This window comes from Danio aesculapii, chromosome 15, assembly GCF_903798145.1.
Source record: "Danio aesculapii chromosome 15, fDanAes4.1, whole genome shotgun sequence".
NCBI lineage: Eukaryota > Metazoa > Chordata > Actinopteri > Cypriniformes > Danionidae > Danio > Danio aesculapii.
Window position 1 is genome coordinate 17,075,390 of NC_079449.1, and position 27,345 is coordinate 17,102,734.

The window sequence follows — 27,345 nt, forward strand, 5'->3', positions numbered from 1 at the left end:
ATAAAGGACAACTGGGACATTCGTTCCTCACAGCTCCAATACACATCTCTGCCAACTGTCTTACAGAAACCATGTGCTTTTCCGTATACGCAATTCATCTACTCATGATCGTTTTTCATATAACTTGTCATGTTTGATGTTATTTGACAGTTTATGACTTCAGCGTAGAAGTGATGAAATCATCAGAGACATTGATGTATTTTAATATACAATCTATTTACTATTTTTGAGTCATGGCCTGAGGAGAGTATGCTAATGTACATCTCCTCCACTATCTCCTCAACATTGCTTTGATGTTTAGCTGGTTTTGAGGGTTTGGTACTCATGTTTGACAATGCTTTGCTCAGGGTATAAGGAGGAACGGTAACTGTTAATCGAGGAGAATAGCTTTTACTCTGCGTCTCCCGCAAATCGGTGTGTAACCTAACATGCTAAGAAAGGCAGTTTTACTGTCTTTGTTACTCCGCAATGCATATGTTACAGTTAAGTTTCTCTATACAGTTGGTTCGTTTGTTTAATTCTACTGTCTGTATATTTAAACATGTAACTTAAAGCAGTCAAAGTTGTTCATTAAGGCGTTGAGATTCTTTCTCTTTATAAATGTTGATAACTTTACTGGAGTCAGATTAATTATAATTGAGTCAGATAAATAATTGATTTAAAAACGCCATCCTTCAACTGCTTTCTGTTTTCTATTATTGGTTCAGAATAGCAAGTTAAAAAAAGAAAACTATACAGTAATAACCATAGTTGGGCCAGATTTAGGATGATTAATGTACTATATTATTTAACGTCTCTCCATTATTTGTGGGGATACATGGAGAAAGTATATAAACACACTATAAGGCTAATGGGTGAATTATCCCTTAAAATCCAACATAAATGTTTTTCTTTAATATTGAATGAATGTTTTCATTCTTTAATAAATGAGTATTTTTAACAAGACATTATCAGCAGGCTCAGTAAGCAAAACTGCACCTCTATAAGAGTCACAAACTAAAAAGTAATGAAGGTCACTTATCAGGAAACATCAGCTCCTCCAAAACGAACTTATGCTTTTCGCTCTTTCCACAAAAACAGCAATCCGGCTTCTTTTTGTGTGGTGCCAGTGTGTGTTTTTGTGCATTTCTGGTTGAGGTTGTGGTTCTGGATCTGAGGAGTGCATGTAAAGTCCTGATAAGCGTAACTGTGAGATAAGAGAGCTCAGCGCTGCTTCAGGGAGACACTGCTTTGATCTGAGCCGCTGTGAATATTAACCAGCAGGAGACTCTGCATGTTGCTGTCAGACACCACCAAACACGGGGGCACCAGAGGAGAGCCTGCTACTGACTGAAATGCCCTGATAAAACCTCCACACTTCACAATAATCCGCAGTTAACACAGCTGTTAATATTGTGCTGAAAATAAGAATGGCTATTAAAAACATTTAGCTTTCCATAATCTTTTTATGAACAGTAAGGCTTAGAAATTGAATTAAAATACTGCCTATTTTTGCACATACATACAGTAGTGTATAAAAGTTTATACAGTACATCATTAAATCAGTTATTTTTTTAATGTGATGGTATATTGATTATCAGTATGTCCAAAATTGTATACTTGTCTATTATATATAGTATGTGGAAAGCAAAATATAGTCAAGTAGTATGTAAAAAAATTTAGTATTTGAAAATTAGAAGGGGAAAAGTACCTGGATGACTTCTGGCAAGATTCAGAAGTGTATTCCAATGGACACTTTACTATCACATGTAAACTAAAAATGAGAGTGAATCGATGCAACTGACGTGGGTAGGTAATGATAAATGATGGATGTTCCCTTCATACTACACACACGTATACTATATAGAACAATGTGAACTTAATCTATCTATTTAAGTAGTATGCAATTTCATGCACAGCCCATATATACATTTATTTCTACCTCTGAAATACAATCCAGAAGTCCGGAGTTAGAATTGATTTGGTCTAATAGTTTGGCAGAGTTTAAGAAAGATGGAGGAATGACTGTTTGGTCCTGGTTTGAGCTGCATTTCTGCCACTGCTGTTGGCATTATTTTCTGAATTGGCGGGATTGTGAATCCTGAAATGTGCAGACAGGTTTTAAACCATTATGCTGTTCCTTCTGGAAAGCACTCATTGGTAATGGTTTTGTTTTTAACTTGTTAATAGTCCCAAAAACACTGCTAATGCTGTGAAATCAGATTTGGATAGAAAAACAGCTGATAAAACACTGACAGCCATGGAATGTCCTCAACAGAGTCCAGATCTGAATATTCTAAAGGCAATATGAGATTGCCTGTAAAGAAAAAGAAAGATATGACAGCCCAACTCTGGGAAGTGCTGAACGGAGTTACAAATCACATTATATAAATAAATAGTGCTGAGCAAACATTAATAAAATCCAAAATAATGGGTTTATTTAGACATAATATACCTGTGTGTATAATATATATATATATATATATATATATATATATATATATATATATATATATATATATATATATATATTATGTATATGTGAAACACACACATAGAAACAAACCTATACAAACAATTTTGTCATTTATATTTATTTAAATTTATATGTTATTTGTATCATTAATTTTCCTTCGGCATAGGTTGCCACGGCGGAATGAATATACATAATTAATTTATAGCTAAATATAAATAAACATTTTCTTAAATGTATGCATGCATGTGTGTATTTAAATATACATAATAAATATACACAGTACAAACACATATATTATGTCAAAGCAAACTTTTATTTTGGATGTAACTAATCACAAAAAAGGAATAAAAACAATTAAAGTAGTGCTTGTTGTCAAAGGAGGTCACACTAAACACTGACTATTATGGGACTACATATACAGTTTATATAGTTCTGTTCTAAGTTGATGGTGGGCTATTATTTTTGCATAGAACTTTAAATGTAGAGAACAATGCATTACAGATGCAAACATACACAATAAAGAAAAAAATATGAATGATAAGTGGTTCAATTAATTCATATTACTAAGGCTATAAACGTTTTACAAATAAGTCTGTCTAGCTCTAGTCTCGGGTCCAGCTGCTTATGAATAATGTAGTATAATGCTTGCAAAAAGAAACCACAAAGTGGCACTTAAACCAATGAGACTGTAATGGCTCATAATGAAAACAGGGGACAAACGCTTTAAAGCCCTTGATCATGATGATGATGTGTGCAAACTTCACATATTGATAGTCATTTGTGTAAAGTTTGAATCATAACAATTATGCAGTGAGCACATCGCTCATCTTCAGGCTGAAATAGGAATGGATTAGGACAAATGGATTTTTCATTTGCCTCATAATTTTCAGTCGGGGCAAACCCAGACATTCTGAGACTAAATATAGCAGAATAATGAGCGATTTGTCAAAACATCTACTTCATCATACTCTGTACTGATGCGCTTGATCGGTTTTGCAAAGGTCATGTGCTCACACAAGGCTAGACACACTGTTGCTTAAAGATAAGATTATAAACCAAATGATCTCATTACTGTTATTTCAAGCCAGTAATATCTTCAATCTGCTATTATCTTAGGATGTTCCCACACTTGTGGTCAAGTTCAGTTTGCTTCACATTCACACTTTTACATCCACATATTTCTTTTTCAAAACAGATTCCAAAAAACTGATGTTGTACTGTAATGCTATTTTATAGGTGAGAACTCTTGAAGAGTTGAAGAGTTTTTGTGTGTAAAAATGTGTAAATGAGTCAAAGCAGTACTAGAAATTCCTCCATTGAAAATGTATTTCCAACCCCTGTACTGAACTGTAATGAGCAACTCTGATGAGAAAAAACAACTCACTTATTTCTCATGCATTTTTGAGAATCATTTCTTTTAAACAACCATCTTAGATGACATATTCATTGGCTACAATCCAGGATGACAATGCAAAGATTTATTATGATGAAACTGTGAAAGAAGCTTTAAATTTCACACATAATTTGACCACTAATTGACCTGAATCTCACTGAAGATCTGTTGACAGTTGATGCCTCATGATCATTTCTCCCATTGAGTACGAATCAGATTAAGGTCATAATCAAACTAAACAGGAATCACATTAAGACATGTGGAGTATGCAGACTTTAGTCGCATTATTGATGTGCAGTACAGACATGTAAACACCGCAATCAAAGTATTACCATCGTGTAGGATTTTTGCCGCATTTTGCCAAAAAATGAAGAGTTTTTTTTTTCCATTTGGCGTCCGGTATCAAATTCCATTAAAACAACACTCTTCCAGCAGTTCATAGTTGCATCCAATGTCTAATTTTCATAGGGAGCATGCATGAAATGTTCCTGAATGAAAGTGAAAGTGCCAAACTGCAGTTAAAGTCAACAAATAAAAAATTAAACACCCAAAATTATATGAAACTCGGGAGGAAATGTGGATACTGCTGTGACGCAATGGCGTTAATCGAATTATGTGCTATAACATGTAAATCAGGATCATGAAAGGAACATTTAAAAAGGAACATATATTATTGTCATATTCAGATTAAGGCAAATAATTGTCAATGTTAACACAAAATCTTGCATAAAACAAATGCAGCTCCAGGTGGAAATTAACTGTCACTTTGCATAATGTTGTCAAAACAACGGCGTCAAAAAAGAATACACATAATCAAATGTAAAGACGGTCACTATCAGACCCTAAGGAAAGACTCTGTAAAGTCAATATAAACCAGAGATTTTCAACTGGGTGAAAATTAAGCTTCAGCCCAATGAATCTTTGCATTGCCATCCTGGAGTGTGGCCATGTGATAAGTATCTCAACATGGTTGTTTAAAATAAATAAATATTAAAACTGAAAAAAGAGAAGAAAAAAAAAGAGAAAAAAAAAAGTGTCAAATGAAGTCTACTTTCAGCATTTTTAAAAAATAAAAGGTGTCAGACTGCATTTGTCACGATCCGATAAGGGGAAAAAGGGAGCGAGGACTCAAATGCATAAACAGAATGATTTATTAATAAAAAAAAATAAAATAAAACAACAACAACAAAAACCACCCCGAGGGGGAAAACACTAAACTATAACAAACAGAGAAACAAACTTGGTTGGGGTGATGGAGCTGGAACACGGGGGAAGTCTAGACAACATATGATGCGATGACGAACTGGCACAGGACAGCAGACATGAGGAGAATATAAGCAGGGTTAAATTAATACACAACAGATGAACATAATTAACTAATAATGGGTTAACAAGGAGGGTGGGACTAGACAATAGACGGGAGAGCACCTGACACAAGGAGACAACACAAGCCAGGTGCTCACATTAAACAAGACTAGAACACGCAGCCAATGAGAGAACTCATTAACCGCGTGCTCGTATGACAAGACACAAAGCACACAACAAAAGCACGCGACCCATGTAAACACAGAGCCACGTGCTTTGACAACAGACGCAAGACACGAGCACACGATAAGTGAACACCTTACCGTGCGCTCACATAAATGCAACGCGCATGTTTCATCTCAGCGCCAACCAAAACCGAAACCAACAAGACGGAGACGCTGAGAATGAAACAGCGCGATGCTGACGAAACAAAACAAACACGAGTACAAGAGCGCGCGTCCCAAGGACGCGCAGACCCCGCGCGCCCGCGTCAAGCGGGAGCGCGCACGGTCCGCGCGCACCTTTGATGACGCGCACCCAGACAATGACAAAACAAGTGCTCGACCCAAGAAAACTCGAGCCGAGCACTACAGGACAAGACAAAACAGAGCTAGTGTCCGGACTCTGCCACCAAAACAAGAATTTACAAGACCAGAGTGGCAGAACCCTGACAGCATTATTTTAGGTAAGAAGAATTGTTGGCAAACATATAATATGCCAGAAACAAATTAATTACTACAACAAAGATTTAATCAAAGATTCATTGTAAATAATATATTTCATAATATTAATTAAATTATTAATTAATAAATTATTAAATAAAAAATAAATGAATAAATAAATAAATAAAAAATAAATTAATTAATTAATAAAACAGTTTGTAACCCTTTATTGCCTTGAATTTTACCAGACTGTTGTATACATGTACATTTTATCTGTCCCTCATATAGTTATGTACTTCGTTTGTTTGTTTATTTATTTATTTTCTTTCCCCACTTACAGTGTTTTTGATGTATTTAAATGTGTACCGATACGGTTTCTCTATTTTTTCTCACTTTTTTCTTTCCATCTCTGTTCTTAATGGCTGTTATTTATGTTTGCTAAATGTCAAAAATGTTAAATAAATTATTTTAAAAAATCATTGCTTCTTTAAATGCAAACTGACTTTTTTTGGCCAAATAGTGTATTTGACACTTTTTAATCCTTAATCCTGTAAATTACAAACAACTGAAAACATTTTTTGAGTAACTGAAAATGTTTTTTGAGTCACTGAATACTATTGTAGAAAGGCTGAAAACTGCTGTTAAGAAAATCCTCTTCTTATTATAAAAGTAATATCATGATATTCCTTCACTCACTGATTCTCAATTTCAGTTTCCCTTTTATCCAAAGCCTACATCTAGCACAAACCACATTTCATCGGATCTACCAGAGCCTCGAACATTAACACGGGTTTGCAACTTGTCTGCTGTGGGCTCATTAGGAGTGTGTGCAGGAGTGTTAAGCGTTACCTACACACAGTGGTGAATGGCTGCTGACAGTGGTGGCACAGGACTGAGCTCTCTTATTGTGCTCTGCAAGCGTGCAAAGTTCAGGGACGCCTGTCAGTCGAGGTCCTTTGCCATCCTCCCAGATATACAGTGCCACCTGTTAGAGACAAAATAATTCAACTCAATTGTTTTAATTGCAATAGAATGCTTGTTTTAAGTGAATAAATACAATAATAAAGCAATAGTTTACCCTCAAAATTTATAAATTTAATTATATAAAAATGTATGTAGCAAAGTTCGTTATTGAGGGAAGAAGAAGACAGGGTCGGTGATTCAGGTAAGCAGTTAATTTTTATTTTTTCAACTGAGTGCACAACACTCGTAGTGTGTGTGTGTGTGTGTGCTCTCTCCCTCTTTTCCCGGCTGCTCCTTCTGTTCTCCTTAAGAAGGTTGTCTCTCCGGCCCAATCACTAGAATAAACAGGTGTTATTTATTATTTCTGATTGGCCTGCTGATTAGCCGCCGGGCTCCAAGCCTGCTCTCCCCCCCTCATTGGGTGTTCGATCATGCTTACCTCTCCACAATGTATTAATATCATCCCAAAACATGTATGACTTAACACAAAAGAATTTGTTTTGAAGAAATACTGTGAGGTCCAATGAAACTGCCAACTAACCAACCATCTTATGATAACAAAAAAGATAAATACTTTGAAGAGGACAATCTGTTCTCTTGATATGTTCTCTTAATATGACAACTGAGAGCACACGATCAGATGCATTATCTCATTATCGCTGGTTGCCCAGCATCCTCTATTAATAAACTTCAGTTAGTGCAAAATGCAGCTGCCAGAGTTCTTACCAGGTCTAGAAAATGTGACCGAATCACCCTAATTTTATCCTCCTTACACTGGCTGCCTGTTAAGTTCTGTATTGATTATAAAATATTGCTTCTAACTAACCTTCTGTGTCACTGCAATCCAACCCGCTCTTTAAGATCTCAAATTATAGGGCTTCTGGTAGTACCCAGAATAGCAAAGTCTACTAAAGGAGGTCAAGCCTTCTCATTTATGGCTCCTAAACTCTGGAATAACCTTCCTGATAACGTGCAAGGGCCAGACACACTCTCTCAGTTCAAAACTAGATTACAGACTTATCTTAAAGCATACCCACAATGCATCACTTAACAGTATAATGCATGAGTGTGGTCCACGCAGTTGAGTGGGCTTGACAAACCACCTGTAGGACACACTCCTCCTGTTCTAATTCACCAGACAGCTTTACATGTTTATTTTTATATTTGCTTTTTCCATTTATAGCATTTTTTATTGCATTGAAATATAATATCTCTTGTACAAAGACACTAAAACAGCAGCTACGCCAATTGTTTTCTTTGTTCTCTTTTTGCACCTGGAGATACTCATCTCAAGGCCTCTAGAGACTGTGCGACGCCATTGATGTGATCTAAGACCTGTGAAGAGATGATGCCAACCATTGAGAACTCAAGGATCAACACAGATTAAGAGATGATGCCAGCCATAGAGCACTTTTAGAGGTCTCCATAATCCTGGACCAGGCCATATCCTGAGCAGAAGCTGTGATGGTCATAGAGGAGTGGAGAGCATGAGACTGATTCCTGAAAGACCCCAGTGACAAACGATGGACAGTTTCTCCACGATGGACGTCCAGTGCTCTCCAGCCTCCGGTGCCTAGAGTGCAGCTCTGATGTTCGGTGAGAGGAGAAATAGTCGTGTCTAACTGAGCCCGATTTCTCAGAAGGTTTTTTTCCCTTCACTTTTGTCAATTGGTGAAGTTTGCTCCTTACCACTGTTGCCACTGGCTTGATTTGGTTTGGGAATTGTGGAGCTGAGCATCGATGGATTTGCTCTTCAGTGTTTGGACTTTCAGCAGTGAAAATTAAACCACACTGAACTGAACTTCAACACAAAACTGGACAGATGCAGTTCAATTTTTAAGAACTTCTATGTTAAGCTGCTTTGACACAATCTACGTTGTAAAAGCGCTATAGAAATAAAGATAAATTGAAAGGAATTAATTTCACAAAAAAAATGTATAACTCTGCACATAAACACTAAAATGTGGAAAAGACTTGGTCACACTTTACAAAAAGGTTCATTAGTTAATGTTAATTAATGCATTTACTAACATGAACAAACAAAGAACAATACATTTACAGTATTTGTTCATGTTAGTTAACGTTAGTTAATGAAAATACAGTTGTTCATTGTTAGTTCATGTTAACTCACGGTGCATTAACTAATGTTAACAAGCATGGACTTGGATGCTAATAATGCATTAGTAAATGTTTAATTATGATTAATAAATGCTTTACAAGTATTGTTAATGATTAGTTCATGTTAGTAAAGGCATTAACTAAGGAACCTTTTCTGTAAAGTGTTACCAATAACATTTACTCTATATTATATAACAATGTACAGAAAGTGAAATTCTTCCTCAGTACTGACTTGTTTTCCAAGGCCTGTATGTTTCTCAGAAAGCAAGACTCCATTTCATCAGCTTGCATAATGATAATTGCATTGGAAAACAAAAATACTAAGAAATTGGACATTCGATTATGATGTTCCTCAAAACCTGTCATTTTTTTCAGAGATGTTAAGAAGTCTTGAAGTTTTAACCAAAACAGCATGACTCCTCAACGAAACTGAGACTTCCTAAATATTATCTTCTTCAGTGTTCAACAAAGGCTTCATTTTAAAGGAAGACAAAATTAAAGATGATCACAAATACAGTTTCTATAAATAAAGATATCTCTCCCACACATGGAAATGAGATTCTCAAGATGCATTCGGTAGTAGATTATCAGGACTGCCGTTCTCATCTCTGGAGGGAAGAAGCTGAAGAGGAACAAACAGGGCACACTGAATGGGATTTTTTTCTGAGACTAATGATACTGGATGGGAATTATTCTTTTTTTTTTCTTCTAAGGGACATACGGGTAAGTGAGTGTGGGAGACTGATGGAGATGGAAATGGGGATCAAGAAGGTGGAGATACAAAATGTTCCTGTGAAATGAGACAGTAGATTCCTGTACTGCTGGAGCTGCTCCAGTTAGAGGATGAAATGTGTGAAAGATTATAGAACAGACAGTTTTTTTTCCTTGAGACACTGCACTTATTACGCTCTAATGAAGACTGGAATAACAATGATATTCAATTATAAAAAAAGAATGTTAAAATATATGAAACAAGATTTTAAATTGAATTTACTGTAATTTTGTACTGAAATAATATTTTTATGCTAATGTATTATTGTTCATATAATAATACTGTTTTTCTTCTTCAGATAAAAACAGCATTGACAAGAATTAGAGACTTTCAAAAACCTTTTATAATATTAAACGTTAGTACTGTAAAATAGCAGTCTTTATTTTCATGCAAGGGTAAACCACTTTTACACATTGTATATTTAGTGAATATTTTAATGCATATAAACAGTAACACAGGGTTTGCTAGCTTTTACCTCATGTTTTAGATCTATAGTGAAGTCCGACTTTAAAGGCTCATCTTCAATTTTGCTCGCCAACCTAAAATGTGAAATAACTCAAATTAGAGAACAACTGCGTATGTATCTTGGTAATACCACTGCTACACTGAAATTCCATGCAAATGTCACAATGCATATATAGAAAATGTATACAGTTAAAGTCAATGATTAGCCTGTAGCCTCCTGTGATTTATTTCCCAAGTGCTGTTTAATGGAGAGAAACACCAAACAGCAATTAGTTGCCATAACTAATTTGTAATAATTTATTTATTTTGTCTTGATGAAAGTACAGAAAAAGTGACTAGCTATTTTGCAGGAAAGTAGTATTCGTAAAGTGCCATTTAAGGGCTTAACTAGGTTAATTAGGCTAACTATGCAAGTTAGGTTAATTAGGCAAGTCATAGTACAACAGTGGTTTGTTCTGTAGTCAATGAAAGAAAAAAAAAAAAAGTCAACGAGTCTAATAATGTTGACCTTAAAAATTGTTGTACCTTTTTAAACTGCTTGTTCGGCCAAACTAAACAAAATAATACTTTCTACAAAAGAAAAATTATATATAATAACGAAAAAACTGTGAAAAATTCCTTGCTCCATTAAACAACTCTTTGGAAATAATTCAAAAAGAATACACATTTCACAGGAGGGCTTATGGTGTTATAGTATATAGTAAATAATTACTATTGCATAACCCTCTAATATCCCTCTCAAATGCAAAGCTTCCAAAACATTTCAGTAAAACATTACAGATAATCAAATGCAACACTTTTAATTAATATTGCTAAAAATCCTACTGGAGCAAATGAACCCTATATCTGCTTTGTGACCGCTAATCAGTTTGGCTGAAGATGTCCTTTCTGACCTGTTGACGAGAGGGATGCTGAGAGCCCATCCTGCAGAGAAGTCTGGGTACTCGAAAGCAGTGGGGTTCTCTGAGAAGGCATAATGATGGATGATGGTGGACTCTTCATCATGTAGTGGTTTGCCAAGAAACCACTCCTGAGAACAAAATGTGGAAATCAATCACACTGTGATGGTCATCTCAGGCTAAATCACTTCACAACAGCTGTCACTGTGTGGTGGTCTCAGACTGCACATTTTATTGCACTGCCCAACCTGATTTTCATTCAGTTTGCACTGAAAGGACAATTGAGGTTGTTTCCTCAGTCAGTGCGAAAATAATATCTAGTTATTGATCTGTTGACAAACTAAATGCTCTTTTATTTCATGACTTAAAACTTCTAGAATGCTACAAATGACCATAATGAATATTCAACACAAGAATTATTTTCAAGAGTTCACACTTAGCTGATGATTGATTATAAAGCATGTTTGGCATGCTGTCCCAGGAGAGAGCCCTGAGTTCAGAATTTCCTCAAGCCCAGGGCTCCCTTCCATTTGAAGGCCGAGAGGGGAGTTTGAGCTCAGGTAGGTCTCGAGAACTCCCCTGCTTGTGAACGTGTTAGAAATAGCTAAGAGATATAGCTGGCTAAGAGTGTGACTTATGATGCCACTTTGGATTAGTCAGTTACTTATATTGTAAGTCTTTGGACAGTGGGAAGAAACAGGGGAACCTCAATAATTTTGGACTTGACTGCAAACAGTATATGTATTTTTTAATAATAAAATAAGAGTTTTAATTCATAATTGTACAAAAAAAAAAAAAAACTGGAATACTGGAACACCTGAGGCCAGGATCTTAAAAAACTATAATAAAAAATAAAGCACAAACCTAAGTGCACCTCTTAATCAGTAGTACCTGTATATGAATTATTTGCACTACAGCCTAATAATATGCACCATGCAACTAATAATATGAAACAGTGATTTGTGTGGAAAAAGGTGGACTTTTTCTGTTTCTTAAAGTATATGCACAGTTTTCTGTACCACAGCTCTTTGAGGGAAAAGTTAATTAAAAAGCTTGTTTCTATAAAGGTTAGTTTAATACTGAATGTGCCGTACAAGTGAGTCAACACAATGTAGTTTACATTAAGATTGTATTACAAAAGACAAAAAAATAAACCAGTGTTGAATCACTTGTTCAGTACATTTGACATAACAGGCAGCTGGAATTTCAGTAATCGGTCGACAGGACAAGCAAGTGAAAAAAAAGCCTGAGAGAATCTGAATTTATGTCTACGAGTGACAGTTAGCTGTGCAATACTTGTTTTATTCTTTATTTGTGTTTAAGGCTGGATATCTGTAAACAATTCTGCACAGAATATATATTCAGATATTGCAGAAAAGGACATATTGATGTTTTAAAGATTAGTGTTGGAGATTTAGCTACCCTTTAATGTTCTCATGTTTATGAAAAATATTTGAAGTTATAAAGCAGCTGTTTCCTTGAAAAACACAGGATAGCGTCATTAGAAAATTCACCAATTAATTTCAATCTTAATTTTTTTCAGATACCTTAATATAGGCTATTTTTGTATTTATTTGATATTTTTCATTTTAAGGTTTAGATATTTATGAGCACTAATACTTACAAAAAATAGATTCTGATACTGTTAAACATTGCATTTTGTAACTGTTCAAATACATCTTCACTGTGAAGTACTGAATTGGAAATGAGGTTATTTTAATATAGTCAGTCATGAACTGAAGTGGGCTGGTCTAAGGCTCGAAACTCCAGGGCTGAAAAGGAGTCCCATTCCGGCCCTGTTTAAATTGTATGGATACCACTAATGGACACATTTAATAGCATACAATTTTCTATCATTTCTGTTGAAGTATTTTAACATGAAAAAAGTGGTGTTTTTAATCATCATTCAGTTGATACGCTATAAATCTTTTCACTTTTCCATGAGAAGATCAATGTCAAACGGCAAATCAATTTCATATAACAACTTTCAGCATAAAAAGCTTATACCCTTGAGTCTGACATTCAAAATAATTCACACTGATAACATTTTAGAGAAAAAAATACAACTGAAAAGCTTTCAGAGCATATTCATAATAGGTGGAGGTGCATGATTTAAAATCCATTAAAGACAGGCCTGTTCAAATTTATACATGTATTTCCACATCAAACAGACTGGTCAGTTGGGATTTTACGGTATCGTTAAATGATACAGCATTTTAATGATTAGAAATGTTACTATAGCTTAAACTCATGAAGAGTAGGAACATTTATGAAGTCTTCATTTAAATAACTCTTCATTTAAAGAGTTCACACTTATTTATTTATTTTTATTTTTATTTCTATAATATAGATATATTATAAGGTATATAATATAAGAGTATATCTGCTGATCTGATCTACAACGAGTTAGATCTATATACTGTGGTAATTTACCAACTAAAGCTTTAAAAATAAAAACTTCTCCTTAACTGTAATGGAGGTCCATCATCAGCTTATTTAGCTGATGATTGATACTGTAACAAGGTAACAAGGTCTCGAGAGCTCTCCTGGGTTAGTTATGGCTGGCTAGTTCTAATCTATTATAGATTATTGGAATTGCTATGGCAAGATAGACCGGTGACTGAAAGACGTATATTGGAGCCTAGAACTAAATGCTCATCTACTGCGCCAATGTGGTTTAATCAATTCACTTATTCCGCATGTAAACTATGCATTAAAATTGACAACTGGCCCAGTCAGGTGGCTTGAACCAGTTATCTTCTTGCTGTGAGGCAACAATGCTAACCACTGAGCCACCCTATTCTGGATAATCTAGGAAAGAGGGAGAGGAGTAGGAGTATGGGGTGGATGGGGGATTCTTCAATACAAAGATAACTAAGGTATGAAACTCTATTATTTATAGTGTGTTTGAATTCATCTGATTGGTAAACCATGTGATAGCTAATACAGGACCAGCCGTGGTCAATCATAAGCATGTGATCCTCTCGAAATTAGTTTATGAATAAACTTTACAATACAGCAAAAAAATTAGGTCAATTATTCCGTTTTATTGAGGTTACTGGGTATGGGTTTGAGATAAAATGTTATTTTATACTCGACCAAATATGTTAAAAGGTGGTATTTGTTATTAGTTGGTCTTATGTTGTGTAGAAATTATCATCATGGTGGCTAAAAACACACCTTTTTTTGCCAAAAAATGCTCTAAATTATCATCAGTAGTTTACAGATTAAAAAAAATTATGTTGTACTCATCATGAGTAAAGAGAAACAAAATGTCTTGATTTATTCTTGTAGCTTTAAATAACAACATACTTTAACAGTCTTAATACACTTTTTCTTGACTGTAAAACATCCAATATGTTTTAACTGTAAGTTTTGTTTGATTTTTGCTTATTTGAGAGATTGTGAAAAATTCGTACTTTTCTGCGGTCAAATTTTTTGAGTACTTCGTGAAGTTTTTGTAGTTTCACTCTTGTGTCCTCCTCCAGAAACATGATCCAAGATGAATTCTTGCCAAACTGTGATGACAAGCTAAAGAGAAAAATACATATCTGCATTATTAACAATTTCAAAGAGACAAAGCAGTAAGTGAGTTCATACATACCAGTTATTAAAACCAAATACAGTCAAGACAGTCATGACACACTAGTGCATACTGTAAGTGTCAAACTCGATTCCTGGAGTGCCGCAGCTCTGCAGTTTTGCTCTAACCCTAATCAAACACAGCCAATCCAAATAATCAGGTGTTAAAAAAGATCTTGAACAACTTGATTAGTTGCATAAGCTGTGTTTGATTAGGATTGGAGCAAAAATGAACAAAGCTGCGGCCCTCCCGGAACTGACTTTGACACCTATGCACTAGTGTCACTTCAAAAAGAGTCTTATTCCCTAAATCGTTCAAAAGATTTCTTCAAAAAACACTGATGTATTCAGTCCAGAAACAAGAACATTATCAATGAGTCACTAAATACTTTACTCAAATAACTTGTTAAAGAACTGATATTTATAAGGTAACTGTCTCTTTAATTAGTGAAATTCAAGTGAATTTTGCCAAATGATATTGAAATTGAAATATTGAAAGCACCAAAACAAACATGCCTGTAACCCAACAAGCCCCTTTTAAATGCAGGAGGGCGACCAGTGTCTTTTGATAGGATGCTTACAGTAGAACGTTACGGTTACTAAAGTAACCCTTCGTTCCCTGAGTGGGGGAACGGAAATGCTATGTTCCTTCACCACAAAGATTGTCCCTTAGCTGTTGAGCGTGAAAGTCTCTTCAGCTAGAAAAGGATGTCGGGCATGGCACTGGCTGCGTCTTTATAGCATGACTGATTGTCATTGACGCCAGCTGTGCACGCTGACGATGCCAACTCATTGGCATTTCATTGGCCCGTTTTTATACTCTTTCAGATGATTGGTTTCTGATGAAATCCCCATAGTGGAAGTTTCCACATAGCATTGGAGTTCCTCATCCGAAGGGGAACTTCCGTTTACAGCACTTACAATTGGTACATCTCTATCCGAAAAAGGGTGTCAACATCATTTTAAGTGTTAAAGCCAATACACTTCTTTCAGATGCGGCTCAAGTGCGAGAGAAAAACTTTCTCTCTGCTGTTAGATAAGATGTTTAAAAATAGTGTCAGTGAGTACGTTTACATGGACACCAATAATTCAATTTTAATGCGATTATGACAATACTCTGAATAAGAGTATACCATGTAAACAGCGATTTTTGACTAATTTAATTCTGATTAAGGTCATAATCGAACTAAAGAGAAATCGAATTAAGACGTGTGGAGTATGCGGATTTTAGTCGCATTATTGAAGTGCAGTACAGACATGTAAACACCTTAATCGAACTATTACCGTAATGTAGGACTTTTCACTGCGTTTTGCGACAGGATAGTCCACACACACACATGGCTGTTTGACACTCTCTGCAGCTACTGAGTCAGTGCAGACCACAAACACCTGCACCGTGAAATGCAGAGGTTTTTTTTATTCTTCCATTCAGCATGCGCTATGAACTTCCATTGAAACAACAGTCTTCCAGGAGCTCATAGTTGCATCCAATATCTCATTTGTCACGCCGGGCATGCATGAAATGATTCTGAATGAAGGTGAAAGTGCCAAACTGCAGTTAAAGTCGACAAATTAAAAATGAAACACCCGAAATTGCATGAAACTCTGGAGACATTAATCGAATTATGTGTTTATTATGACATGTAAAACGGGATCATGAAAGAAACAATCAAAAAGCAACTCATGTAAACCCCTTAATCATATTATTGTCTTAATTAGATTAAGGCAAATAATTTGATTACTGATGTTCATGTAAACGTAGTCAGTGTTCGTCTGTCAGCTGTTATACTGTACTCTGCAGGTTCTTCAATGCACACACACATCACACGCAATAAATCACTGCATTATAACAGCAACATTATAGTGCATATTACTAAAACTTAACAGGTGTGCAACATTAAACTTTTTTGGAAATCGCATGGCTTAATGTATGTTACTGATACTCTGTTGGCTGATGTGCAAGTTGATTGTAATCAGGAGCAGTTTATGTTTCATTTAGTTAGTTTGTATTGGGTAGTATTTACCATGGTATGTGTTTTTCTGTCATTTCAAAACTGCCACTTTATTTTCACTTTTTGCCACTCTTTCAATCAATGTGCTAGTGGGGCAGTATGTGTGTTTTAAACAATATGGTGAATTTGTTTCGGTTGGTTATATAAAGAGAAAATGTTCACTTTAGCGATGACGATGCTTCAATTAAATGGCACGAGATGCCATCTGACTATATGGGTAAACGATTTGCAGATGGTTTTTTCCATTCCTATTAGAGCATATATTTTTTTAAATAATCAGTCCAGGAGGTGACACTGATCAACGTCAGTATTAGTTCAAAGACGTTAAAGTAAGTAAAATAGATTAAAACTATCGTTTCAGAGCTGTCCGACTCTTTATATGCATAAAGCTGCCGACCGGATGTTCGGAGCATCCTCCTTACGCATAAACGCAAAGCATAATGTGTTATTTTGCATTCTATGGAAAAGGTCTATAGTTACTGCTGCTTAGCTGCAAGTGTGTTTTGGCACTAGGTTCGACACTGTGGTCAAAAGTGTTTTTCAAAACATTTTTGATGCATTATTGAGTCACTGTATGTTTCATTCTGTTGAATCATTCGATTCACTGCTTCATTCAAGCATCCAATACACTGTGCCACTAATTAGAAGCTTATCTTGCTGTGGCTTTTGAAACTATTCAATTAGGTCAGGTTCAAAATTCTTGCTTAATATTTTACACATTAAAGTCAATAGACTTGAAAAGGAGATCTAGTTTATTTTAGCATATGATTCTGAAAATATGGTAAAAAGGCTATTTTTTTATTAGTAATATGCATTGCTAGGAAGTTCATTTGAACAACATTTTGGCAATTTTAGCAATATTTAGATTTTTTTAAAACCCTCAGACTCCAGACTTTCAAGAGTTTATAGTTAAATATTTTACACATTAAAGTCTAAGGTCTTTGATGAGGCAATTTAGCTTATTTTAGCATAATTATAATTCTGAAAATACAGTGAAAAAACTTTCTAAATTGACAGGTTTTTGTCATCTTTTTGTCTCACCTGAAGTTTTATATTTTATAATAATAATAAATATAAAATTTTCACCATGCACCATATTAATAATTAAAGTTCATCGCAGAATCACAGCTGCATTGATATTGAGCACGATTACAACTCCAAAAACTGAGCACACAAAACCACACATCAATAATTTTAAGACTGTGAGCATTTCTCCATGCTAAACGTGTGGAATAATGTGCGTGTTTCCAGACTCACCGAGGCAGCAGAGGGAGAATGCTCCAGTCTCCTTCATTGTCTGACAGCGTATGCAGGAGCAAGATGACAGGAGGACTCTGAAAGACACAAACACTCTATTACAGCTACTGTCAGACCCAGAAAAATAAGAAGACACCATGAGAGCTGCCAGCTATCAAGAGAGTTTATCTGATTTGAGGGAAGTTTACTTTAAGGGACACAGACAGCAGGCAGAATGGACTTTACAAAGACAGCTGAACAGAGACTAGTTTAAGCCACAGAGAAACTGGATTATTTTAGCAAGGGAACAAAGCATGTAAAGACCGTAAAAATATGTTTTTTTGTTTCAGATTCTACTTATTTAAAATGAGCTGAAACAACACAATTCTTAAGTTTTTGGGGGGACAACTTAATTATGTTATGTTCAATCCACTTAAATTAGTAAATCCTAATAAGTTATGTTACTTTATGTTGCCCCAACAAAAATCGATCTTTAGGAGTTTTATGTATTACCTTTAGGTGTCAAATCCCTACTGAAAAATCAGCTTAAACCAACATAGGCTGGCTGGTTTTAGCTGGTTGACCAACCTGATTTTAGAGGGGTTTTGGCCATTTCCAGGCTTGTTTCTAGCTATTTCCAGCCTGGTCTTAGCTGGTCAGGCTGGGAGAAGACCAGCTAAAACCAGCTTGATCAGCCTAGCCAGGTCGGGAGCCCAGCCAAAACCTCATTTTCCAGCCTGGAAATGGCCAAAACCCCTCTAAAACCAGACCGGTCAAGCAGCTAAAACCAGGTTTAAGCTGTTTTTTAAGCAGGGATATAAGTTTATAATTATTTATTGTTACATTGATGTCAAAACACTTTTGTAAAACACACGTATACTTTTCTCTATGTCTTAAACACATTTGGATCTTTTTTGTTAACTATATATACTGTATTATGCCAATTAGCAACCCATCGTAGCATGAAACATTGAGCATACGTTCAACTGAAACTGAATGTTTCTGAAATTAAAACGACTTTGTTTTTGTTTGAAACTGTTCAGAGTAATGTCAAAGACTGTATAATACACAAGACATGTCACTTGTATAGTTCTGAATGGGGAAAATGGTAGTGGTCAATAGCGAATAAAGCCCCGCCTACTAGTACAGGAGCCAATCATTGATCGCCATAGACTGACGATACTCCAGGGAGGGGCTTGGACCTGAGGTGTGCTTTTATGACAGTTTGGTGGTCAACAAATGCAGTGGAATCTCAGTGAATACTTGCTTCAAAGACATAAGAAATGTGTACAAATAAAGCTTGAAATCTCTTTTAAATGAACCAAGTGCACTTAAAAACAAAAGTTTTTTGATTTTGTAATCTGTATGAAACAAACGCGAGGTCCATCCTGTCAAACGCACATCACTTGACAGTAATTACTCAGACGCCCACACACTTGTAAATAAAGAGTTGCTGTCGTTTCTGGAGGACATTCACCATCAAGAACAAGTTGTGGATTACTTCAGAACAGCAGCGCGATCTGACAATCATTATCCAGAGGATGATAATGTGTAGAATGGCCATAATTGAGACTGGGGTCATGATCTCCTTCTTTTCGAGTCCACATGCGCATTAGCTTGGGCACCCTGAAAATATGCCGATTTTGTTTGATTCGAACATTTAGAAGCGAAACTTATGAGACAGTTGTTGTTTAATTTTATTGGTGGTTCCAAATATATTATGTAATCGTAAGCTTGGCAAATTATGCCATTCTGTCCCTATTCAGACAGAATGGCTGAGCACACTGTCCGAGAGGCATTTCAAAGATGGCCGCAGAGTAAAATGACTTGCCTTGAAGGGACTTTGGTAATTATCAATATGGCGAATGAAACCCTGCCTTCTTGTACAGGAGCCAATCATTGATTGCCAATTCTGTGGGGGAGGGGCTCGGACCAGACATGAGTTTTTGCAGAATATGTTTCATTTCATGTTTCATGAAACTAAAAGGACAGTTGTTGTTTAATTTGACTTTTGATTCCTAATATGAAATTTAATCATAAACTTGGCAAGCAATTTTGTAGAATTTGATGTTTTCCCATTCAAACATAATGCCCGAGAGATGTTTCAAAGATGGCTGCTGAGTGAAATGGCTTGTCTATAAAGGGTAAGACTTTGTAATATTTATGTTGTTTGACTGTTTTGTTAGAAAAAATATTTAAGTTTCAGAAAATTTCATTTGATAATTTTTTTTCTGATCATGAGATCAGTTACATTCAATGAACCAAAAGTTTTTTAGATGTTAGTATCAGTATTGTTCATTATCAGGATATCTATTATTAGGATTATCTCAAACCAGTGACAAAATTCACATGCAAAATATATGAACTGATATAAACATGTAAAGGGTATAGTTTGTCTACAGTTTCTCATCACATAATAACCAATCAAATCAAAGTCCCTTTAATTTAAATGCTCTCTAATATCTGATATGCCCCGCCCCTTCAAGATGCTTCTCATTTGCTTTTCATTTGATGCACTTGAGCTCAACCACTGTCACTGGCAAAGTTGTAATAAAACAAAACACTGGCTGCTTTATAAAAAAAGGGGGAGAGCTACAATTTGTCCCACCCTCTCTTTGTGTTTCGAATGAGATTATGTCAAACATCGAATAAAAAAAATGCACATTTCAAAGCACTTCACAGGATCTCTAACACTGGTAATTCTCTGGTAAATTCAGATTTTTTATTTCATAATAAAGCACACATTCAAATACAATTTCTTGTCAACCCTGAAATTGTGCATTTATGAATAGATTATGTGCATGTCTGTGTTTGTGTAATTAAGCATTGAGAAATTCATATAAAAGTGGAAAATGTGACCAACAAAATTTCTAAATAGAAATCTGAAATACATGCAGAGACTATTTATTTAATCCAAAAAATTCTGAATTTTGAAAACATTAAATACATTTTTGCTTAAGTTTTCAGAGTAACATCTAATATTGACTACAAGATGCTCTTCTACTTTGCTTTATGCTTTTTAATCACAAAAATACACATAAAAGTGCCATTAAAGCCTTTTTCAAACACATTTTGCAGTTGAACTTACTGCACTTAATGACAGGAATCAACTGCAGAAAATGCTGTAATTACATAATTATATCATCAACCAGCAGAAAATCATAACCTTCAGCTACAAAAGAAAGAAAAAAAATTGACTTCTCTTCAGCTCCAACATTTTTTAGCTTTAATCAATCCACATTAGTGAGTTTAATTGGAGTGGCAATGAATGAGACGAGAGTACTCATGTTGGGTCCTCAAAATATTCACAAATATGCTCGTAAAACGTTGTCCTTATCTCCAAAGAAGCATGAATGACTTAATATAGATCTGAGGGCTTTGTGACACCCACCGTCTGTCTTTATGCAGCTCATCAGGAAGTGAACAGAGTAAAAAAGGATTGTGATTATGCTGTGACTCAAGATGGAGGTCGACGTGACCTCGCTCTCTTATGTTACACCAGATATGACTGCATTTGCACATTCACGTGTTGGAAGAAATAAACACGAATCTAGGTCGCGTCTAATGTGTCTGTCCTCTGTCATGGGTACACACATGATGGTAGAACATTTTTTATATTGTGATAATTGCTTCCACATAATTCACTGATGTTGTCCCAACCCAAATTGGTTACGTTAACTTAAAGTTAAGTGGTTTGAACACTGTCCTGAAAGAATCTCAAGAATTGTGTGTTTTCAGCTCAAGTACTTTGAACAAGCAGCAATCATACTTTGTAATAATCAAGTATGGTATTGTTACACTATTGACAAAAAAAAGCTTATTTTACAGGTGCTGTGTGTAAGTTTTTGACTCTTCTAAAGCATAAAAATACCATAATATGTTTGCAGATATTTAAGAAACATGCTAAGTGAACATAATTGTTTATCTGAAAAACTAAAGTCAGATATTCTGCTTTGAAAATGTGTTACCTACAGGAACATCTGTCTTTGTTTTGGTCATTTAACACACCGAATACCAGTTTAGCCAATTGTATTTCAGCACCCAATCATCCCTATCCACCAAATTGGCTCTATCACTGTCTCTCCACTTCACCAATAGCTGGTGTGTGTTGAGCACACTGGCTCAGTTGTCCTGTGGCTGTCGTCACATCATCCAAGTGGATGCTGCACACTGGTGGTGGTGTGGATAGACCCCCCTTTCATGATTGTGAAGTGCTTTGAGTGCATGGCCATACACGATAAATGCGCTATATAAATACACACATTACATTACATTCATGACCATGGAGTGTTCATAAGTTGACATAAAATGCTAAATATGCAGTTTATAAACTCATTCAGCTCCACCCCAAAGAGGCATAAAGTATGTTTAAATGTATCTTTTGTTGGTTTATTGTGTATATTGTGAACATTGATGCGTATGTTCGTAATGAGGCACATGCTGAGTATAAGAGTTTAATGCATGTATTATGCATTGTGTCATATCGCTCAGCTCTTACTGTGATTTTTCTTGAGTTAAAAGACACCAATAAACTTTATGAAGCTAATCTGTTTATGCACTTAATTAATTGAGTCGATTATTTTTTGCTTGTGTTTTTGTATAATGTTAAAGCATCAGATTAAGCATTAAATGCATTTCTGTCGGTCGACGGTTCCAAATACAGCCAAATTTGTGATTGTCATTCTAGGGGTCTGTGTTTATAAATGAGCATATAAAATAATTTCTGGAGATTAATAAAAAAATAAAACTAGGTAGATATCAAGAACAGAATTATAAAATAGGCACATTCAAATAAATCATTCATTCATTTTCTTTTTCGGCTTAGTCCCTTTATTAATCGGGGGTCGTCACAGCAGAATGAATCGCCAACTTATCCAGCATATGTTTTACACAGCCCATGCCCTTCCAGCTGCAACCCATCACTAGGAAACCTCCATACACACTCATTCAAACACATACACTACTGACAATTTAGTTTACCCAATTTACCTGTACCACATGTCTTTGGACTTGTGGGGGAAACGGGAGCACCCAAAGAAAACCCACGTGAACATGGGGAGAACATGCAAACTCTACACAGAAATGCCAACTGACCCAGCCAAGGCTCGAACCAGCGACCTTCTTGCTGTGAGGCGATCTTGCTACCCATTGCACTACCGTGACGCCCTCGAATTAATAATTCTTAAAAAAAAAATAATAATACAGTATTTTAAAGTACCCACAATAGCAATCTCATGCATGTTCATTTTCACCATATTTTCAGGGTGTCTGCAGGATTCTTTAAATCAAATTTAAGACTTTAAGACTATTTCAAGACTAATGCCCTGGTTACTTCTGTAAATAGTCTTTGTATTAATGGAAGATCTTGTAAAGGAATGTGCTGCTTCAGTTTTCTTTCCCTGATTAGGGAATTTAATTTGGAGAATTTGCTGTAAAAACAACAGCTGTGAATTGTGAATTGTCTCAAGTTTTGAGATGCATTATAGGTGATTGAGTGTTGGCCAGATTGGGTAGCTTTACTTGGACATAGGGAAATTAAAACCTGTTTAAAATTATTTAAGACCTACAACACAATATTTCAATGAATTTCAGACTTTTTAAGGCCTAAAACATTTTTGAAGAACTGCGACACCCTAATATCATATTACTGAACAGATGTCTACTCATGGAAAGAAACTGGGTAAAAACACACAAACACTTAAGCATGGCAAGTGTCTTTTCAAGTTTTAGTTTAACCTCACTGTTTAAAATGTTGATTTTTACCACCAAAAAAGTTCCCTTTTCATCAACCTGTTTAGCAGTTAACCATTATACTAGTCTAAATTACATTTTTTTCTTTCTGGAAAATGTCTTTTAATCTAAAATGGTTATAAACATGTTTTAAATGTCAGACATAAGGTGGAATGTTGCATGCTGGTTATCTAAAAACTAAACCGATAGCTTAAATAAACAATTACCACACTAAAGGTCTGGTGTGATGTTTTTGACTAGTGCAAATCAAAAGCTAATGGTCAATGTAATTTTTAAGCTAATATTGTATAACTGTGTTGTGTCATAAAATACACAAGCTGGCAGCTAGCCTTTAAACAGTATTTTGAAACGCCACATGTCAGGTCAAACTAATACAAATCATTATGAGGTTTTATATCAGTTGTGAGGTCAGCTCGACTTTGCTAATATTCTCTGGTTATTTGGCCTGATTTCCATAGAGACTGGGACAAACTTATTATACTGCACTGTATTGCTGAGGGGTTCTTGCTCCAAACACTGAGGCGAATCAGTGTAATTAATTAGAGCAAATTTGAGTTAATGGATGAAACTAATTACAGCATGCTTGTTGCATGTAATGAATTAACCAGTTGATTTTGCCATTACAGAACTTTTCCACTACTTCTTTTATTAAGGGCTACATATTGAGAATACATTATGACTGATAAAAAATACTTAATATTTGATAAATGAAACAGAATGTCCACGCACTTAAAAAACGAATTACTACTTCACATTTGCCAGAAAAGACAGATTTGAAAGACAATCTGTATCCCTCTGTGTTCATTTATTCACAGATATATTGTTATATCTATCAGTTCATCCACAGCATATTAATTTTTTAATATTAGTATCTTATATACACACATAAAAACACTACATTATGTTTTAAAAAAGTAAATATAGGGCCCTTTCATACACTCGGCGCAATAAGGCACAAGGCCTGTTTGGCTCATTTGTTGCTATTTTCAGACCAGCGCAACAGTCATTTTCACATTTTGCGCCACGTTGTTTAAATAGCAAATCCATTTGAGCCACATTGTGGACTCATGTGTGTTCTAAAAAGGAGGTGTGTTAAGGCACATTGTTGCTAATTTGAGGAACTGAAATAGACTGCACCAGTGGTCAGCTGAAAGCTGTTGTAAAGTCCAGTGCATAGCCCATTAGTTATGTGCCTATAAGGTACAAAACGCTTACACATTGCTTAATACACACAGGATGTACAGCAATAAACAAATATCTTTACATATGAAAAAAAAAAAGGATTAAAATGTTACAAAAATTATTTTTTTCTACATAAATATAAAAATCACTGCCTCCATGCCTTCTTTATGTCGGGGGGCTTTTTCAGTTTATTCAGTTATTATATCGGGTTTTGGAGACGCATGCATCAGACATAAGAATAGGACGTGTGTTTGGATATAACTTAACATTAACATTTCATATTAACATTAATAACTTAACATTTCGTTATTATTGTTTATTTATTCGTTTGCTGGAAATTAGAAATGGTTGAACTGAATTTAGAAATGGTTTTGAAACAAATCTTTGCACTTAACAAACTAAATTAAATATGTAGGCTAATGGATGTCCTCAGTGGAATGCGTACGACACTGTTTCCTTATCCACCAAAATAAAGGAGTAAAGTAAAGAGTAAAAGTAAAGTAAAGAGAAAGTAAAGAGGCCGAATGGAGGAGGCTCCTTCTTTCTTCTCGTACTGCAGATGGTCTGTTTAACTGTTTTCTCGCTAGTGAAGCATTCAGTTTTTCCACTTATAAGGTCCGTCATGTAAATAGCAAATGTCCATCGCGACTGAATCTTAAAGGGAATGTGAGATGAGATTCTGATTGGTTTAATGCATGTTATGCTCAAAACACACCCATAACTCATTAAGAGAATTATCACAACCCTGTTAGACCATGAGCCGGGGCGCAGAGCATGTTTTTCTATCATTAAAATAGCAAAAGTGGATTCAGACACGCGCTTAATGCTTTTGCGCCATCCGCTTTAGACTTTGCACCTAGATTGTTAAAATAGAGCCCTTGATAACTACTTTCTAATAAATAATATATTTTGTCTTTTCCATGATGACAGTACAGTACGTAATACATTACTAGTTATTTTGCTTCACCCCCAAGGTAAAAAAGGCATGGAGGCAGTAGTTTTTATATTTATGTAGAAAATAATAATTTTGTAACATTTTAATCCTTTAATCTTTTTCATATATAAAGATATTTGTGGGTTGCTGTACATCCTGTGCATGTTAAGCAATGAGTAAGCGTTTGCATAGGTGCTTGACTAAGGCATTCTGTGCTGAACTGTGCTAGACCAGCTTTTAGTTGGTCAATGGCGCAGTCTATTTCAGTTCCTCAAAATAGCAACGTGCCAACAATGCGCCATAACAAAAAGTGGCGCAAATGGATTTGCTATTTAAACTACGTGGCGCAAAACGTAAAAATTAGTGTTGCCTTGGTCTGAAAATGTCAACAGATCGTGCCATATACGTCTTGTGCCGGTTGTAGTATAGGGCCCTAAAACTGAACGTTGAACTACGTTAAACTCATTCATTCATTTACTCATTCATTTTCTTTTCGGCTTATTCCCTTCATCAATTAGGGGTCGCCACAGCGGAATGAACTGCCAACCCATCCAGCACATGTTTTACGCAGTGGATGCCCTTCCTGCAACCCAACACCGGGAAACACCCACACACTCTTACATTCACACTCATACACTACAGCCAATTAAGTTTATTCAATTCACATATACCGTATGTATTTGGATTGTGGGGGAAACCGGAGCACCTGGAGAAAACCCACGCAAACACAGGGAGAACATGCAAAGTCCACACATAAATGCCAACTGAGCCAGCCGAGGCTCGAACCAGCAAACTTCTTGCTGTGAGGCCATCGTGCTACCCACTGCGCCACCGTGAAGCAAAAAAAAATTCTGGATTACAAACTATAGGCTTCAGTATCTCCTCTCCAGACTTCAGTCATGAATACTTCAATGTTTACAGACTGTTGCTCTTATTGAATTTATTCTCTCCTACTGTTCAGCTGCTTCGGCCCTCCAGCGGCGAAACAAACACCCCACAGCGTTTGCAAGCCAGCCGTCACTGCAGGTTGTGAATATGAGCAACCAAGCAGTGTTCTGCAGCAGTGTATACAGTATAACACAGCGCATAAAAAGTGATCAATCTGAAGTCTAATTTCCAGTGACAGTCCTGGGGCTGTCAGGGTTCAGAGAGACAAAGAGAGTGATGGATGAGCATTTCTAAGGGACGGATAAATGTTAGGCCTCGCGAGCCCAACTAAAGAGATACAAATTGCTTATTTGAAAGTAGAATTATGCATCAGGGCTTGAAGTCGACTGTCTTGTGTCTCAGACTAGTGCTGACATCTTGTGGCAATGCATAAAAGCAGCTAAACATGGGTTTTTTGGTTTGTTCAGCACACGTTTGAAAGTGCAAGGCTGTGGCGTTTTTATGTTTAATTTATCAGTTGTATTTACAGGAACATTTGATTTCTCTCTTGTTTTATTAAATCTGTTTTTACATGAGCCTTTTTTTTGTTTATACTATAAAAGTCAGAGGGGTCTCAAAAAATAACTCATTGGATAAACTCAATTTATTTGAGGGCAGGATTTACATCCAATAACTTTGTTTAGCACCACAATTAAATGCAATTGAGTTGGTCCAACATGATTTTATCA

General features: G+C 35.7%; 1 protein-coding gene across 1 annotated transcript in view; it reads right to left on the reverse strand.

The window, feature by feature from the left end:
• The window catches only part of b3glcta (beta 3-glucosyltransferase a), a 161,180-nt gene that overhangs the window by 25,485 nt on the left and 108,350 nt on the right, over positions 1–27,345 (reverse strand). The window contains exons 5-9 of the mRNA XM_056474024.1: positions 17,884–17,960; positions 14,452–14,563; positions 11,027–11,163; positions 10,144–10,207; positions 6,669–6,800 (exon numbers count right to left, since the gene is read on the reverse strand). Of these exons, the coding sequence (XP_056329999.1) occupies positions 6,669–6,800; positions 10,144–10,207; positions 11,027–11,163; positions 14,452–14,563; positions 17,884–17,960 (522 nt within the window). The remainder of the gene's footprint in view (positions 1–6,668; positions 6,801–10,143; positions 10,208–11,026; positions 11,164–14,451; positions 14,564–17,883; positions 17,961–27,345) is intronic.